This window comes from Scyliorhinus torazame, chromosome 7 (genome assembly GCF_047496885.1).
Source record: "Scyliorhinus torazame isolate Kashiwa2021f chromosome 7, sScyTor2.1, whole genome shotgun sequence".
NCBI classification, from domain to species: Eukaryota; Metazoa; Chordata; class Chondrichthyes; order Carcharhiniformes; family Scyliorhinidae; genus Scyliorhinus; species Scyliorhinus torazame.
This window is the reverse complement of record NC_092713.1, coordinates 311,931,864-311,950,861: the sequence shown is the minus strand read 5'-3', so window position 1 is coordinate 311,950,861 and position 18,998 is coordinate 311,931,864. Positions and strand designations below refer to the sequence as shown.

Sequence of the window (18,998 nt, the reverse complement as noted above, 5' to 3'; positions counted from 1 at the left end):
GCCAGACATTCCAATCTTTCTTCACAGAACAACCCGGTACATTTCAGGTATTTTTTTCATTCAATGGATATTCACTTCGCTGACGTAGGGTATATGGTCCAATTAATCTTCGTCTTAGGAACAGTGAATTTTAGGTGCTCATTTAAACTGAAGAGTATGACGTGGAATCAATTGCTGGGATATATCCGCCAGACCACAGCAGGGAATCGAAGTTAAATATATCAAATTATAACACCTTGATGAAGGATTGTAAATGTGACAGCAGAGGTCGAGGAATGTGTAGAAGCCGCAGTGATTAAGAATTTGAAGACGTCAATGATAAGAGCGGGACAAAAGTCTCTAACGTGGAGACTTCGCGGGTGTAATTTAGAAATTAAAGAAGGATTTAAAACGGCAGGTGGATTTCGACAAATCCGCCCATCCACCACACACCCCACACATACAGATACACATCACACCCCGCTCCTCCTTCTGCAAAGTGGTCGTCAACGTGAATGCAAAATGTTGGCAAGGCTAGAAAAAATAGAGCGGTCTTGCTTGAAGAAGTTGTTATCTTTCTTTGAGATTGGCTTAAACAGGCAAGATCGTGTAAGGAATTATGTGAATGTCTTGCCTGTGTATAGCATATTTTCTTGCAACAAGAGACAAGAAATGGGGGTGGCATTTTAGTTTTAGTACAAAGAACAAAGAAAAGTACAGCACAGGAACAGACCCTTCGGCCCTCCAAGCCTGCGCCGAGCATGCTGCCGTCTAAACTAAAAACTTCTGCACTTCAGGGGTCCGTATCCCTCTATTCCCATCCTATTCATGTATTTGTCAAGATGCCCCTTAAACACCCCTATCGTCCCTGCTTTCACCACCTCCTCCGGCAGCGAGTTCCAGGCACCCACTACCATCTGTACAAAAAACTTGCCTCATACATTTCCCCTAAACCTTTCCCCTGGCACCTTGAACCTATGCCCCCTAGTAATTTACCCCACTACCCTGGGAAAAAGTCTCTGTTTATCCACTCTGTCTGTGCCCCTCATAGTTTTGTAGACCTCTATCAGATGGCCCCTTAGTCTCTATCGTTCCAGTGAGAACAAACCAAGTTTATGCAACCTCTCCTCATAGCTAAGGCCCTCCATACCAAGCAACATCCTGGTAAATCTCTTCTGCACTCTCTCTAAAGCTCGACACCCTTCTGGCTACCAGAATTGAACACTATACTCCAAGTGTGGCCTAACTAAGGTTCTATATAGCTGCAACATGACTTGCCAATTTTTATACTCAATGCACCGGCAAATGAAGACAAGCATGCCGTATGCCTTCTTGACTATCTTCTCCACCTGTGTTGACCTGTGGACCAGTGCATCTCGATCTCTCTGACTGTCAATACTCTTGAGGGTTCTACCATTCACTGTGTATTCCCTACCTGTATTAGACATACCAAAATGCATTACCACATCTCTCCGCCCAAGTCTCACAACAATCTAAATCCTGCTGTATCCTCTGACAGTCCTCATCACTATCCGCATTTCCACCAACCTTTGTGTCATCCGAAAACTTACTAATCAGACCAATTAGATTTTCCTCCAAATCATTTATATACGATCAGCTAAAGTCCCAGCACTGATCCCTGCGGAACACCATTAGTCACAGCCCTCCAATCAGAAAAACAACCTTCCATTGTTACTCTCTGCCTTCTGTGACCTAGCCAGTTCTGTATCCAACTTGCCAGCTCACCTCTGATCCCGTGTGACTTCAACTTTTGTACCAGTCTGCCATGAGGGACCTTGTCAAAGGCCTTATTGAAGTCCATATAGACAACAGCCACTTCCCTACCTGCATCAACCATCTTTGTGATCTCCTCGAAAAACTCTATCAAGTTAGTGAGACACGACCTCCCCTTTACAAAACCGTGCTGTAATGGACTATATTTAGTTAACAAGTAAATGGTACATGACAAATTTATCTCATAACAATATAATTTGATCAAGTACAATGTAATGTTTGATGGAGAGAAAGATGGAAAGGCTACACAGATTAAACGTGTCGGCAAATCTGACGCCAGCATTATGTAGAAAAGTTTAAACGCCTTTTAAACACTTTAAACGTCTGAGCAAATCTATGCAGCAGCAAAACGATGGACGGTCAATGGGAGATATTCAAAAACAGATATTAATGTCGTACAGAAGCAATCCAAATATCCAAAGGGTGGAGTTCTTACTCCACTTGACGAAGCAAATGAATCTTTGATAATTAAAGGCATAAGGGGCATGGTCAAATTAAAATAGAAGTTTACAAAAGGACCTGGACATCTAATATTCCAAATGTGACTCAGGGTGTTGAGCTTCGAGAATTCAAAGTATATTTGTGAACGACGAAGTTGATGGGGGTAAAAAGTCACATACCGAAGGGTGCAGTTGACACCAAGATAGGTGGCATTGTAAACATGGCAGATGGAACAATAACATTTTAACGAGGTATTAATACAATAAGTGAATGAGGATATCCGTGCCAAATGGCTACCAATGTAGGCATAGTGTGTTATCCGCATTGGACATGAAAAGTATGGAGGAGAGTACTTTGCAATTGGTGAAATGTTAGATGTAAGTTATGTGCAAATAGACTTGGTGATGAATTTACAAACATCACCACATGGATAAATACAGAAAAAAATCGCAAAGATTAATTCATTACATGCCTTTATATCTGGAGTGCTAAAACACAAGTGGTAGATGTTTTCCATCAGCAATATAAAGCCGTGATTGCACCACATGGTGAAATGTTAGTTCTACTCTGCACCAAACCTTGGGAGCATTCCAATTTGCTTCGAGTGAGTACAGCATATATTGATCAGAATTTGTATAAATCATGAGAAGAGATAGCGCAAACTAACACTGTGTTTCTGAAAGTTAAAAGTTGCGAGGTGCCTTCATTGATATATGCAAGGTACTTAGGGGAGCTGATAGGAGAGATAGAAATAAAATATTCCCATGGGGCACTGAAACTAGAACTGGGGCCAAAGTATAAAAAGGGTGACTGGTCTTTTATAAGTGAAATAAAGAAGAATTGCTACAAAGAATAACATTCATAACTCTTTTCGAAAAATGGGAACTGATTTTAGCTCAATTGTTAAACTTACATCTCGGATTGACAGGCGTTGTTTGCCAAAGATGTATGACGCACATTATGGGGCAACTTATGTGGTTTCTGCCAGACATCAGCCATTGCCTCATTGTATGTGCTGGTTTAGCACAGGGCCAAATCGCTGGCTTTGAAAGCACACAAAGGCAGGCCAGCAGCATGGTTAAATTCCCTTACCAGCCTCTCCGAACAGGCGCCGGAATGTGGCAACAAGCGGCTTTTCACAGTAACTTTATTTGAAGCCTACTTGTGACAATCAGCGATTTTCATTGTATGGTGAGACAGTTTCCGAGCGTCATGTAGCTATTCATGTTCTTATGTCCTTGCGATGCTTTAAACATCTGTTCAATGATTTCTGTGCTTATTGTCCATCAACTTTTCTTGAATCCTTATTTCTTTGGTATTTCGAATCAAATTCATCTGCTTAACTTGCAGATTAACATTTCACGTCCCTTCACGGTTATTATTATCTCATTTCCCAGCCGCGCAAATAGTTGATGTTTTATCGACTTGCCAATGTAATTCAAGCATGCTGTTGTAAGTTTCCTTTTCGTTTGCTGATAGAATTAATTCAATTTTCCAAAGGGCGGCAGTGCGTAATTCGTGGTCTAACTGTGTAATCACCATTCAAATTGTTTCTTCCAGACCGAACTTTGTATCTCGATAATTGAGCTGAATATAAACAATATATTTGAAACATCTTAACAATCTCAAGTCTGCTATTGATTTGTTTCGTTGGTAACTTCATCGGGAAATATGGATTAAAGCCGAGTAAATACATATGAGGTAAAAGTGAACTCATTGCACTGAAAAGTTGCAATTTATCTGAAACACCTACTCTTTCTCCTATGTTCCTATCCTTAGGTAGCCTATGATTTCCTCCGTAATTTTTAATTACTAGGGGGCATAGGTTTAAGGTGAGAGGGGCAAGGTTTAGAGTAGATGTACGAGGCAAGTTTTTTACGCAGAGGGTAGTGGGTGCCTGGAACTCGCTACCGGAGGAGGTGGTGGAAGCAGGGACGATAGTGACATTTAAGGGGCATCTTGACAAATACATGAATAGGATGTGAATAGAGGGATACGGACCCAGGAAGTGTAGAAGATAGTAGTTTAGTCGGGCAGCATGGTCGGCACGGGCTTGGAGGGCCGAAAGGCCTGTTCCTGTGCTGTATATTTCTTTGTTCTTTGTCATAACAACTTGGCAGTTGCACTCTTATAGATCTGCAGCCTCGTGTAGGTTGTCCCTGCTAATGGGATACCTAAATTTCTCGAAATAATATTCGTGAGACGAATGACAATTTGGAGTTTTACAACATTTCAGTTTTATTTGTTTCAATACTAATGTTAAATGACTGCAATCTCCAAAAGTAACGTTTTAGCATTTGCACTCAAGTTCTCTCAATTATTTGTCCAAGCCTCAGGATTTCCAGCCCAGTTGCAGAGTCTAGTACATTCCCATAGCACCTTCCCAGTAGGTGCAATATCTAAATATTTATAATCTCCCAAATCCCGGTCGAAGGGCACAACCATGCCTTTTTGATGTAATGACGACGTGGTTGCATTTTTTTTTCAATTCCTTATTAAACATTGGCTGCCTGCAACGGCCTCATCATTGGAAGGGGATGGGAGAGGGGCGTGAGCCTGTGCCATCATAGAATATAGAACATACAATTTACAGTGCAGAACGAGGCCATTTAGCCCATCGAGTCTGGACCGGCCCTTCGAAAGAGCACTCTACTTAAGCCAACACCTCCAGCCTATCCCAGTAAACCCACCTAACATTTTTGGATTTTTTCTGGAAACTAAAGACAACTTGGCAGGGCCAATCCACCTAACCTGCACATCTATGGACTGTGGGAGCAAACTGGAGAACCCGGATGAAACCCACGCAGGCACAGGGAGAACGTGCAGACTCCGCACAGACAGTGACCCAAGCCAGGAATCGAACCTGGAACCCTGGAGCTGGGAAGCTACTGTGCTAACCCCTGTGCTACGGTGCCGCCCACAGGCAATGAGAAAATGGCTGATGTCGGACACAAGCCATCTAAATTGCCCCATGCGTAATATCTTACAAATACTCATCAATTCGAGATGTAAAATTAACACTTGGTCAAACATCAGTCCCCATTTATAAAAGAGCGTTGCAAAATTCCACCACCGCTGATTTGCAGAAATTTCACTCCTGAAATGCAATGCACCCTACTTGAATTCAGTGCTCAGTGGAAATATTTATTTCTAACGATACCATTTAATCCTTCTTCGGGGAGACTTATCGCTGTTTGGCTAATTACTGTGCAAAACATCACTTTTCAGTCCACGAATTTCGCCCAGAGCTACTGGTCACCTATCATTTTAACTCCCTCCTCCATTCTCAATCTGACTTTACTCTCCATGAATTCCTGCACTGTATCAATAAAGCGCAAGGAAAGCTTGCAAATAGCATGTAATCATTTAACTGTGCACTGTGCAGCACTTAGCACTTAACACTCAGTTCTACATACCCGATCGTAACACTTTAACTTTTTCAGACGCCAGCCGTTGGGGATGATTCTGATCCGTCCATGTACAGTCTCTCTGGACAACATGTTTTTTCTTGTTCTATCATCATCGCTTCATTTTTGCCTTGCACGGCCTAGCCTTTTGTCATTTAATCCCTCCTTCTTTCAATCCTTCCACATATTTTCTTGTTTAACCATTCCCTTCATACTTCATACATTAAAAACTACTACATCTCGAAGCAATCCCAGGTCTGACGATAGGCCACTGACCTGAAACATAAATTATGTTCCTTTCTCCACCTGGATGCCAAACCTGCTCTATTTTCCTGTATTTTCCATTTTTATTTCAGATTCATGAAACCATCATGTTTTTGTATTGACACTGATGTATCTCATAAGCGACATTCACTTACACAACACTCACCTCAAGAAAAGTAGCTGTATCCTTGTTCGGAGAGTTTGATGAAATTCCACATTCTGCCGGGTGACATGTCCTTTTCTTCATGTCAATCCTAGGCGCGGCCACACCTTGTAACTGTAGAAAGGTAAAATTCTTCAAGTCTGAACCTTGGCACGCTCCATGGCCAAATGTTTGCTGGAGGTTCCCACTTTCATAAACGTCTGTGTAATTGGGTGGAATTTGAAAGCTCTCACTCGCCTTTTGGACTCCATGTAGAGAATCTTCTCTCGAAAGATAAGTAGGGTGCCAACAGAAACAATAACCATTAATTTCGTTTCTACTTCTGTGAACCTTAACAGCAAGGATTACAATCGCCACAAATAGTAGGAACGAGGTTGAGCCGAAAATCATCATTAAAAAAATTTTTGAATCATATTTCCATGGACCAACATTGCCCAATGTGCCGATATTAGATGAATTTTCTGTGGTATCGTCCTGCACTGACACATTGATGGTGACTGAAGATGAAAGTGACGGGGTTCCATTATCCTTCACCATTATCACGATTTTTTGCTTGCGTGAATCTTTCTGACCCAAGTGACGAATCGTCCAAATTTCTCCTGTTTCTGACGCCACAGTGAACAAACTTTCATCAGTCGGCTGACGGAGTTGGTAAAAGATTTGAGCGTTTAGTCCAGAATCGGCATCTGTGGCAGTCACTTTTGCAACCAAGTAACCTGGCTCTGCAGATCTTGGCATTGTTTCCTCTGCTTCAGGTCCTTTGATTGGCAAAGGTGACACGATCACAGGGGCATTGTCATTCTGGTCAACGATGATTACATTCACTGTCATGTTATTGCGCAGAGGAGGGGATCCAAGATCCTTCACTTGTATATGGAAGTGAATTTGTTTTAAATCCTCAAAATCAAAGGAGCGTTGTGCAAACATTTTACCATTGGCTGAATTTATTGAGATGAAAGTGGATGGCTGAAAGCCGTTGATCAGGCTATCCAAAATAGAATACGACAGCTCAGCGTTTTGATTGAAATCTGGATCAAAGGCTGACACCGCACCAACTGAAGCACCAATAGCATTGTTTTCTGTCACATACATGACGGAAGAAGGCTGCGTAAAACGTGGCGCATTGTCATTTATATCTGTGACCATAACTCGGATGGTTTTGCTGGCCGAGAGGGGAGGGGAGCCAGTATCCGTACATATAATGGTAATATTATATTCTGGTTCTTTTTCACGGTCTAACTCGCCATTAGTAACTAATGTGTAGTAGTTGTTAAAAGAGCTTTTGAGCCTAAATGGGATCTCTCTGGTGATTCGACAATGACTACTTGCCTTCTCGTCAGAATCTCGATCCGTAACTCGGAAAACCACGACTGCTGTGTCCTCGGCAGCATCCTCTGGAATAGCGTTTGATGCTGTAGTTATTATTATTTCAGGGGAATTATCATTAATATCAGTAACCTTTATCAAAACTTTGCAATATACTGACAATGACCGTGTACCTCGGTCCTTAGCTTGTACTGCAATCTGATAATTTCCAGCTTCTTCAAAGTCCAGAATACCCCTTACTCTTATTTCTCCGGTTGTTGAATCCAAGCTAAACACCTCACGCACTTTATCAGGAGTCTGATCGCTAAAAGTATAGATTATCTCACCATTTGGACCTTCGTCCATATCGATGGCAGTGACTTTCACAATCAAAGTATTTTGGGGGGTGTTTTCGGCAGTGGTGACTTGATAGATGTTCTGTTCACACGATGGGGCATTGTCGTTCACATCAAGCACAGTAATTCTAATCTGGATGGTTCCAAATTTCTCTGGGGTTCCTCCATCAAACGCGGTCAGTGTTAACTTATGAGCTGGTTGTTGCTCTCGATCTAAGGCTTGTTCCAGTACGAGCTCAGGGACATAATTTTGTTCACTCTCTGACTGTGTTTTCAAAGTGAAATATTCGCTTGAGCTCAGTTGGTAGAAGCGAACACCGTTGGTCCCAGCGTCCGGGTCAATCGCTCTCCGGAGAGGGAAGCTAGTTCCTGCTGGAAGCAGTTCCGGGATTTCAATATTTAACTGGCTTGTCTTAAACACGGGCGCGTTGTCATTTATATCGAGAATCTCAATTTCTACACGATATACCTTCAATGGTTTCTCAATCACAGCCTCTAAGATCAGCACGCACGACAGGCCGTGCTCGCAAAGCTGCTCTTTGTCCATTTTTTCTTTAATGACGAGAGCTCCAGTGCTCAAATTCATGTCCAGATATTGTTTCGCGCCTCCAGTTGCAATTCGAAAGCTGCGACCCGATAACTGCTTTACATCTAACCCCAGGTCCGTAGCAATATTCCCCACAAAGGCACCAACCTCCAATTCTTCCGGAATGGAGTACTGAATTTTTAAACAGACGGAATCCGAAACGCACATTAGCATCAGATAAAGAACAGGCCATTGCGACAAATGGCTGTTTAACCAGTCGGCCATCCTGCTCAAAGTACTGTGATTATTACTGCCAGAATCTCCGTTGAATTATATGCGTCTTGATTTTAGACTGAGAACGCGTTTGTTGATTACGTTGCTCACCCAAAACGATATTTGAAATGCCGTGTACAGCACGTAGGCCTTTTTGCCACCACCTCCGAGATGATTTGCAAATTCGCTAAGAATTAACCTTCCTTTCTTCGATGTGAATTGAGAGCGCGGAACGAGGAATGCTGTTTGTTGAATCTCCGGTGCGCAGTAAATGGTGTAGGGGGAGTGGTGCTGGATCTCTGACCACATTTCTCCGGCTCATTGGTCGACAGCGACACAAAGAGACTCGGCCAATAATAACAGTACATTATCTTAAAGCAACAGTGCCTCTATTGAACACGATGGAATTGCTTTGTGGATTTAATGTTGTGCAACTTTAATTGTCTATATTCCTAATGTGACTTCGTTGTTATCTAATTAACGATAAATACAGTTACTGCTATGCTATATCCGCCTAAAATGCGTATTTTTGTCTAATGGAGTCACGTTTAATCAATTCGTCATGGAAGTAAGGCTGCTGAATCATACCAATTCGAATTGCTTCGGTGAATTGTTTAATTTTTGTTTGACACATTCGCACGATCGTGCCAAAATTACCTCCGTCTTTCTTAACTGTTTTACCTCGGTTGACAGCATTAAATGAAATGGCCTGGATTGATAAACAATAATTAACAGGTTTATTTCTCCATGTGTTTGAAAGAGAGGCGGATGGAAAGAACGAGAGAGAGCGATGTGGGGTTGGGAAGCGAGAGCGAGGGTATATTTCGTTTGTCAATCCTTACCTCCAACTTCTGCGAGATCTGCAGAGTTTGAAAACAAAACATATCACCACCTACCGGACAACAAATACAGCTTAGCTTGCAGCGCCCATATCCCACCAACTCCTGGTCATAGCTTTCGTTGTGGGCTGCACGGTAGCATAGTGGTTAGAACTGTGGCTTCACAGCGCCAGGGTCCCAGGTTCGATTCTCTGCTGGGTCACTGTCTGTGCGGAGTCTGCACGTTCTCCCCGTGTCTGCGTGGGTTTCCTCCGGGTGCTCCGGTTTCCTTCCACAGTCCAAAGACGTGCCGGTTAGGTGGATTGGCCATGCTAAATTGCCCTTAGTGTCCAAAAAACGTTCGGAGGGATTATTGGGTTAGGGGGAATAGGGTTGAAGTGAGGGATTAAGTGGGTCGCTGTAGATTCGATGGGCCGAATGGGCTGTATTTTCTATGTTATACATGCATAACAAAGTTGCACGGTTCAGTTTCTCCTTGACAATTGATTAATCCAGAATCACATTGATTGCAACGTTCACAACCGACAAACTTGTTCACAGATGATACTGGGAAATGCTCAAAATTAAAACATGATTCTGAATGTTGAATCATTATCAATCCAGAATATCTGTGTTACGGGCTCTTCCATGTTGAACATGTCACGATGCCCATCCCAGCCATTGCATTTTCTTATCCGTACACAAAAACGACACGCTGTTCTAACTGCTCAAATACAGAACAATTCAACTCACCCCACAGTCAGGGAACTGAATGTCTTCCCAGTTGCACAGGGAAATATTTTATGTGTCTCAGAATTTGACCCTGTTGAACAATAATATCTAAACTGCAATTTGGCAGAGTTAAACAATAAGTATGCCGGCCCGGTAAATCAAGACAACCAAACTGAGGAGATGGCAAGTTAACACGATTGCAGTGGAACACTAATCGATAGAACTGGAAACACCATTGGACTCCGTTGCCGGGAATCTTCCAACTGAGTTCTTCTTCACATCTCCATTCAAGGTGGGTTCATTCCTACTTTCCACAAACCCGCCATGTCCGCATGTTATCGACTTTGACTACTTGCTCCTAACAGTGCACTGCTCATCCCGGATGTGACACATATTTATTTCTGTGGCGTCTTGGAGATTCCGCTCTAAGCTTCCACTATATTCCTAGACTTTTTGAGCATCTGGACTGTGCCCTTCTTCACCGTAACATTAAATTGTTCTGCTCTGTTACTTCGGCTCTTCGAGAAATCCTTTGAAGCTGAGCTGCACTTCAGTTGTATTGCGTTTTCCGCTATGGTAGCACCGTGGGTAGCCCTGTTGCTTCACAGCTCCAGTGTCCCAGGTTCGATTCCCGTCTTGGGTCACTGTCTGTGCGGAATCTGCGCGTTCTCCCCGTGTCTGCGTGCGTTTCCTCCGGGTGCTCCGGTTCCTCCCACAAATCCAGAAAGACGTGCTGTCAGGTGAATTGGACATTCTGAATTCTCCCTCTGTGCACCCGAACAGGCGCCGGAATGTGGCGACTCGGGGCTTTTCACAGTAACTTCATTGCAGTGTTCATGTGTGCCTACTTGTGACAATAAAGATTATTGTTATTATTTTGGGCGCTAGGCAGCGAAACATTTTCCACTAGTCTGAATGGTGTTTCCCCTCTGGCATCCGGTTTTTGCGGTAATGTATTTTTCCCCACGGCTTTCCAAAGAGCATTCTTTGCGGGATCGTCCATATTTCACTGTTTCGTCTGCGTTTTCAAGCTATTTCTGCATGTATGTTATTTTTCTTCATACTGACATCTTTCGAATGTTATCATCCTGGGTCTGAGCTTGATGCTAATCCCATGTCTGATTTTCTCGCATGGTCGTGTTTCTGGCAGGCACTAACTGTGCTCAGTACGTTTTGTCCTCGGGAAGTTGAGAACTGCTGCAATCACTGTCCCTGTCTCAGCTTGAAACAACCCCTGTGTCAACTGATTGGTCTTCTCTGTACTTAAAGATGTCTCTGCACATCCGTATTAAAAGCGACATCTTTATAGTGGTCACTACAGCTAGCCAAACTTCCACAATCCTTCCAAAAGCAACCACTGAGTTATCGCTTCAACACCCACCTTCGAGGTTCGCTCATCCGAACTAACTTGACCCATTGCTCTCTGTTGTTTTTCCTTGTTGCCATATCATGCCTAGGTCATTTCCACGCCGTCTCTGGGATCTTGTCAATCTCTTCAGCATGTGGACCAACAGCCTCCGTGTTTAGAATGGTCGTTTGAGAACCTCCCCCCGCTCCCCCCCCCCCCCCCCCCCACCATTCCCCTTTCCCGCCTAGATCATGTTTTCTGCGCATTTAAATGATCGCTACCCAAACCTCTCCATCAGAAAGAGACCCATTATTCTCCTGATCACCGTAAACAGAAAGTCCATCGATTCATTTGTTTCACTTATGATCCACTGTTTTATTCTTGATTCCACTACCTCTGGCTGGCAGAGTTTTGCATCCCATTTTGGGGCTGAAGTGAACTTATTTACCACCTGAAACTTTCGCTCTGACTCGAAAAGGAGATAGTCATTTCAGTCCCGACTCGGCTACACCTTCCATTCTGCCATCTTAAATATTTATATTCCTAAATAAGACATTTGGAATACTTAAAATTCTATTCAACTACTTATTCTCACACACTCTCGCTTTCTCCTGTTCATTCCTTTCTCGATTCACCTCTATATTACGCTGAGCCTGATTCTGAAGTGCAATACCAGGCTTACATCATTCATTTGCTCTCTCTCTCTACTTCGTCCTACCCTTTGCCTGTGCCATTAGCCGTGGAGTTCGAGCTTTTGGTGTGCTATTGGGAATGTCTATGTCATCTCCTCTTTATACATTGCAATATCAAATTTCAGCCTGCCCTCATTTGATTTCAGATCCTTCCATCATTCAGTTCTATATTTCTTCATCCTATGTTTTCGCTTGTCCTTCTTCAGAAGTAAAATAACGTTCTTATATTTTTCCAAGGTGCCTAATCTCCCGCGGCAGTGCCGTCCCCTTGTTCGGCAAGGGGCGTTCTTGCCCCGACCATCCTTTCAGGCAGCGTTCCAGATTCCCACCCACCCTCTCATTCACCTGAGGAAGGAGCAGCGCTCCGAAAGCTAGTGACATCGAAACAAACCTGTTGGACTTTAACCTGGTGTTGTAAGACTTCGTACTGTACTCACCCCAGTCCAACACCGGCATCTCCACATCATCCCTTATAACAGGGTTTGAATTCAAAGGGGAAACGATATGGCAACAAATTATGTTGCTGAAACAGGGACATGTCAAAGCGTTTCAACTTACACTCATCAGAACACTTCGCAAGAACACCACCAGAATGGGGAAAACAATAACTTGCACTCTATGAAAATGAAATGATATGAGAAGAGATTGTCGACTGGTGTGGAAGTATTGCCAACCAATTGTTGTTTCCCCCTTATACGCTATTCTTGCGAGGTTTTCTGCTGAATGCAAGATGAAACATTTCGACTTGTCGCTTTATTCAGCAGTTTAATGTCCATTTAGCAATGTAGGGCGCGGTGCAAGAAAAAGTCAACCAGTTTCCTTAAGTTAACAAATTCAATTCGTTGCAAAAACTCACTTAAGTAAAGATTCAAGATGAAAAAAGGTCTAAAGAATGAAAGGTCTAAAATGATACAGAAATATCCAGCTACCCACGAATGCAAAAACAACCCGCACACAATGAAAAGACCACCCTCCACCCTACCTCCAAGTCAGGTCCACAAAGCGTGCTAAAATGTATGAACCTTTGCAGAGTATCACGCTATAAAACATCTTAGCCAGGTAGCAAGTGAAGTGAGGAAAAAGTAATGGACGGCCCCGAGACTTTCTTGCAATTAAATGACCACTTTCCAGAGTAGCATCTGGTGCTCGGTATTACTTCCCAGAGACAGGGGAGTTGAATCGGAATGCTTATTTAATTGATTTGCAGCGCTGAGGTGTTCAGGTGTGGTTTTCCAATCGTAAACAGTTCAGTTTTCATGAGAGTTGTTTCAGGTAGAATAGCTTTTGCATATGTGGCACGCCCTCTGTGACTATTCTAAATGGAAGATATTTTCACGCAAGAACTGGATCACATAATTTCTCTCTGGGACTGTGTCCTTTGCAGAGGCAACAGAGTAACTGCTGGGGACAAATATAATTTGTTGCGGAAAATGTTACTTTCAGTAAATTCAGTGAATACCTGCGTCCAGCCCGATGATGTAAGAAAATAATATTCATTTGATACATGGTTATAACACTCAGTAATGCACTCCTGTATATGGCGACACAGTAGCATGCTGGTTAGCACAATTGCTTCACAGCTCCAGGGTCCCAGGTTCGATTCCCCGCTGGGTCACTGTCTTTGCACGTTCTCCCCGTGTCTGCGTGGGTTTCCTCCGGTTGTTCCGGTTTCCTCCCACAGTCCAAAGATGTGCAGGTTAGGTAGATTGGCCAAGCTAAATTGCCCTTAGTGTCCAAAATTGCCCTTAGTGCTGGGTACGTTTACTGGGTTATGGGGATAAGGTGGAGGTGTGGACTTGGGTAGGGTGCTCTTTCCAAGAGCCGGTGCAGATTCGATGGGTCGAATGGCCTCTTTCTACACTGTAAATCCTATGGAATTCAGTGATTGTTTCAAATCATAGCTTGCATTTAGATTTTCTCCTCAGCTCCAAAAACTCCAAGGGGAGGCCATCAACCGCCATCTTGCATATAAATCAAGCCAATATATAGTAATTCTTATGGAGAAATTACAAATATTTTCACCTACGTAGTTTGCTGTGTGACAGAATTCGCTAATACATTTACCAAGGTCTGCCATTAACGTTTTACATTGCATCCTCTGGCAACTCAACTCATTTCAGTATATGTGTGTTCGTATCTTTAAATGTATATGTATGAAATTCCTTCGGACAAAAGTTTTCAGTGGAGTCATGCACCTGTTACGACCCCAGTTGATGTTACTACTGGACAGGAAGATCCCAGAATGCAATCCTGGCTCAGCCGACCGTAACTTAGCATTTTTTTTAAAACGTGGCTAAACAGGGGATCTGGTTTAGCACAGAGCTAAATAGCTGGTTTGAAAGCAGACCAAGGCACGCCAGCAGCATGGTTCAATTCCCGTACCAGCCTCCCCGAACAGCCGCCGAAATGGGGCGGCTAGGGGCTTTTCACAGTAACTTCATTTGAAGCCTACTTGTGACACTAAGCGATTTTCATTTCAGAGTCACAGCAATGCCAATTGAGGTTTAGCAACAAAATGACATTTATTAAATATGAAAGGTTTGACTAGAATGCAATATAATTTCACTTACCTTCACAAATGTGCACAGATTTAAAGGATAACCCATGTTATAAAACATAGCGTACGGTATGATGTTCTCAGTGAACACATAGTCCCTGTACCACAACAATCTAAGTGTGGTCAGATACACCCCCTTCTCAAAACAAGTGACATATGCCACCCAATTGAACTTAGTTGTATTTCTCATGAAATCCCCCAGGTCAGCATTACACTATGAGTTGACTTATTTCACTGGACGTGGCTTCCGCACGACTGTTTCCAAATTTCACTCTCAAAAAGATACCTTGGAACTTTCTTTCAAATAATGCTTTACCTCAGTTACTCCAAGCAAGGAATTGTCTCCTGGTTTTACAACCCTCATTTCAGTATCCCGTTGTCTTGAATAACCACGTACTTTCAGCGTTCACGCAGGCTCTCTGATCCAGCCGCTAATGCTTCAACTACCGCTTCACATGCTGTAGTCAGGCCTCATGAACCTTATGATTGTATCAGATATCTTTGGATTTTCACCAGTTAATTTCACCCAAGTCTGCACTTCTAATGTCTGCTGTAACTTCAGTGAACAGCACCATGCTGAAATTACAGTTCCTGATTTCCTTTCGACTTCTATATTTATGGAAACTTCTCTTTTCATTACCTAGTTTTCAGAACTAGCTATGCTTTAGTCCCCTGCACTTGCTTTCTTGCTCATTACTCCGTTGAATGGCCTTTCATCCAGCAGAGCTGAGAGCTGCTCATTCTCCACCTCCCTAGCTTAAACTGCTGCGAATTCTGTTCATCACAATCAGAAGGTCTGTCTTTCCTAAAGTGGCCCCTGGCTGCTAAGCAACATCTAATTTTGTCTCCAATCCAAGCTCGCTGTTACTTTTCCACTGGTAAACTATCAAAATACAATACGGACCCAGTTTCAAATGAAACCCAAATTAACCTTTGCTTAACATGAATATAAATGTTTTACTCATGTCACCACAATCACACTAAATTAAACTTACTTAAATCTGTACCTTAATTCTAACATCTTATAATGCAAACATAGATCACTTAAAACTACCTCTGCTTCCTGAAACGTTCAGTTTGTAAAGTCGCCCATCTATCGATGTTGCTTTACTGTGAAGCCTCTGAAATTTCATATACCTAAAGATTTGATTTTCATATTTGAATCAAAAAAGCCAACTTTCTTTCAAGACATAAATCCGGTGCTTAGATATTTATTCCAGTCACTAAACTCAATCGCCACTTTCGATGGTCCAAATGTGTCAAGTAATTAACTAGGAGGAACGAGGGAGAAATGTGTGCGCGAAGCATTTAGTGGACAAGTGCAGTAAGCATATATGCTCAAGTGGAGCACTTGTCCTTTGGATGTATTTTAATTGTTTTGTATTAGATTAAAGCCTTTTTCGAAACCTCCCACTGTTCTTCCGTAATTTTATTGGTTAATTCTTTTCTTAATCGACCATGTTGTTTTCCCTGCTAACACTGGTGTCAGATGTGCATACATTTGTAACCTTGGTATCTGGTCCGTTCATATTTTACATTTAAAATGATCATATTATGTTTCTTATGAAATACATTTCAGTACATCACCAAGCATTTATCTAAATCTGGTACATGGCTAAGAGTAGAATGCAATGTCCCTTTTTAACTCTTGGACATATTGTCACAGAAAACGATTCTGCACCCACTCAGAGAAAACATCACGCAATTCATGACACGAGCTGGTCCGTTTGGCCCAATCTAGGTGAAAGTTAAAATCCCTCAAAATGAACAGCTTTTCCTACATATTTGCCAAAAAATTTCATTTATGTTATCGAGCCCTTTGCAGCCGTTTACGATGACAGTGGTACTGGTGGGAAGGAGGTGGTGGGGAGGGGCGGGTAGGGTGGCCTGGTAGTTGCTTTACATAAATACCACTGCCGCATCAATCCTTGTTAAACTCTATATTTACACTATTGACGTCTCCACTTTTTGACTTTCGTATCGTGTCTCCTCATTTAAGTGATTGCATCCTTACTCATTGAGGACACTGTTTAAAAAAAAACATTTATGAGATTCAGACAACTTTGGCTCGGCCAGCATTTATCGCCCATACTAGTTGCACTTGAAACCGGCGTGGTGAGTTGCCTTCTTGGACCGCAAAGGAATATAAACATTGTTCCAAGTCAGGATGGCGTATGACTTGGGAGGGAAGTTGAATGTAGTTTAAGTCACTTACATCTACTGCCCATGATTTTAGACGATAGAGATTTGGGAGGTGCTGTCGAAGGAGCTTTGATGAGTTTCTGCAGTGCATCTTGTCGATGGTACACATTGCTGCCACATTAAATTGATAGCGCAGTGAGTAAATGCTGAAATCGTAGAATTGATTTCTATGATTTAAATACTCACTCCCCGCGCTACTGGTGTACTATGGCAGCACTGTGTACCATCTACCAAATGCATTGCAGAAACCCATTGCGGCTCCTTCGCCGGCACCTTGGTGGATTGTTTGATGGTGGAAAGGGTAACAATCAAGCAAACTGCTATGCACTGAATGGCGTTGAGCTGCTTGAGTGTTGTTTGAGTTTCACTCCTGCAGGCAATTAGATGGTATTCCAACAAATTCCTGATGTGTGCCTTGCCGATGGAAAACAGGCTTTGTGGAGCCAGGAGGTAAGTTGCCAGAGAATTCTTGACCTCGGACCTACTAATGTAGCCGCAGTATGTATATCTCAGTTTCTGGTCAATGGCCACCAGCTGGATGCTAATCGTGGGGGCTTCATCTATGGTAATGCCATCGAACATCAAGGGACGATGGTTACATTCTTACTTGTTTGAGGTGTCATTACCTAGCACCTGTGTGGCGTGAATGTCACTTGTAACTTTTCAGCTGACGCTTGGATACTGTCCAGCTCTTGCTGAATTCCGGCATGAACAGCTTCAGTATCTAACAGTCGTGAATAATCCGATACATTTTGCAACCAGCAGTGAGCTTCTGCACTTCTGACATTGTGATGGAAAGAAGGTCATGGATGAAGCAGATGAAGATGGTTGGACCGAGGGCACTATTCTGAGGACCTCCAGCACTCATGTACTCTGTGCAGCATATTACCAATATTGCATGGCAGTACAGCTGCAAAACTTCGAGGACGCATTGTCACTGCCCCTCCCAAATGCCTAAGTGTTGCTGAATCCATCTGCCTGCTGTGGACAAAAGGCCAACGTGCATGTAGATCCCTGACGACAGAGGGCTGAGTTTAGAGAATTGAACTGTGTCTCACCACCTTTAATTTACGCTTTGTTTATTTTCTTGTGGATCTGTATGTACTTCAAAAATGCCTTTCATCACTAAACCAACTGCGCTTCAATCGATCAGCCATAACCCTTTCTAAAGATTGAAATATTCAACTCTCATCATGCTGAAACTTTCTGCAAAATTTGTACTGCAAACTAATTTTATTTCTGATACCACATGTATTTGTCTACAAAACGCCTTCGTTGAGTAGCTATTCACATCATGTCTATATGTCCTTTTGGCTTCTTGTATGAATGTTCCCCTTCCCTAGCTTAATTTGATTTTTTAATGTCTCTATTCTCCCTTTCTGTTGCGCAATAATTACTGACACACTCTCCTTTTGTCTTATCTTATGATCAACTCCTGTTAATTTATTGTTCTCCTGTTTGCCATCGTATCAATTTACAGACCAGTCATCTACTCTTGTTTTTGTGGCCATTTTTCCCATCGCCATTTCCTTAAACGTTGTTCGTCTGGTGAGTCGTAAGGTCTGAAATGTGAACTTTTTCATGTCTCTACAAATGCTTCTGACCTACCAAGTGTTATCCACTTTTTTACGATTATATTTGTGATTTCCAGCATCTGCAGTATTCTGCTTTTCATTTTTGAATAGTTGACGTAAAGCAAAATATATTAGTTACAGATTGTTTGATTTATTCAAACAGATGCAGGACAGGTTACTATTATCATTGCTAAAAGTCCAACCTGGTTTGAACTTGTGTAGTGGGTTCACCTTCTGTGTGTATCTGTCATTGAGGAAAATGTGGTTGCCATTTTATGATCATGGCTCTGTGTGAGTAAATTAAACGTTTAGGAAGAATATTTTGTTCTTTAATGAGATGTACCCTCATTTGTGCAACAAATCTATATTTTGTTCTTTGCCTAAAGATTATAACATTTATAATTTTCATAACATATGTCTACAATATTGTCAGTAACACTTTCATAAATATATTTCACAAATAGGCACACCTGAACAGTGGGGAAGAAAAAACCTAGCTGTATAATTGGAAGTTTTATGCTCTTCAAAAATCAAGCTGAGATTGGACTAAAAGAATTAACTCTCGTG

General features: G+C 42.4%; 1 protein-coding gene across 3 annotated transcripts in view; it reads right to left on the bottom strand.

Moving 5' to 3' along the window:
- Positions 1 to 18,998, bottom strand: part of LOC140427200 (protocadherin alpha-C2-like) — a 224,294-nt gene that overhangs the window by 83,298 nt on the left and 121,998 nt on the right. Inside the window, exon 1 of one of the 3 annotated variants that reach the window (XM_072512788.1) lies at positions 6,052 to 8,762. The exons of the other annotated variants lie outside the window; for them this stretch is intronic. Coding sequence (XP_072368889.1) covers positions 6,052 to 8,520 — 2,469 coding nt within the window. The 5' untranslated portion in view covers positions 8,521 to 8,762. Of the gene's footprint in view, positions 1 to 6,051; positions 8,763 to 18,998 lie in introns of those variants that run through there. 3 annotated transcript variants of the gene reach the window in all.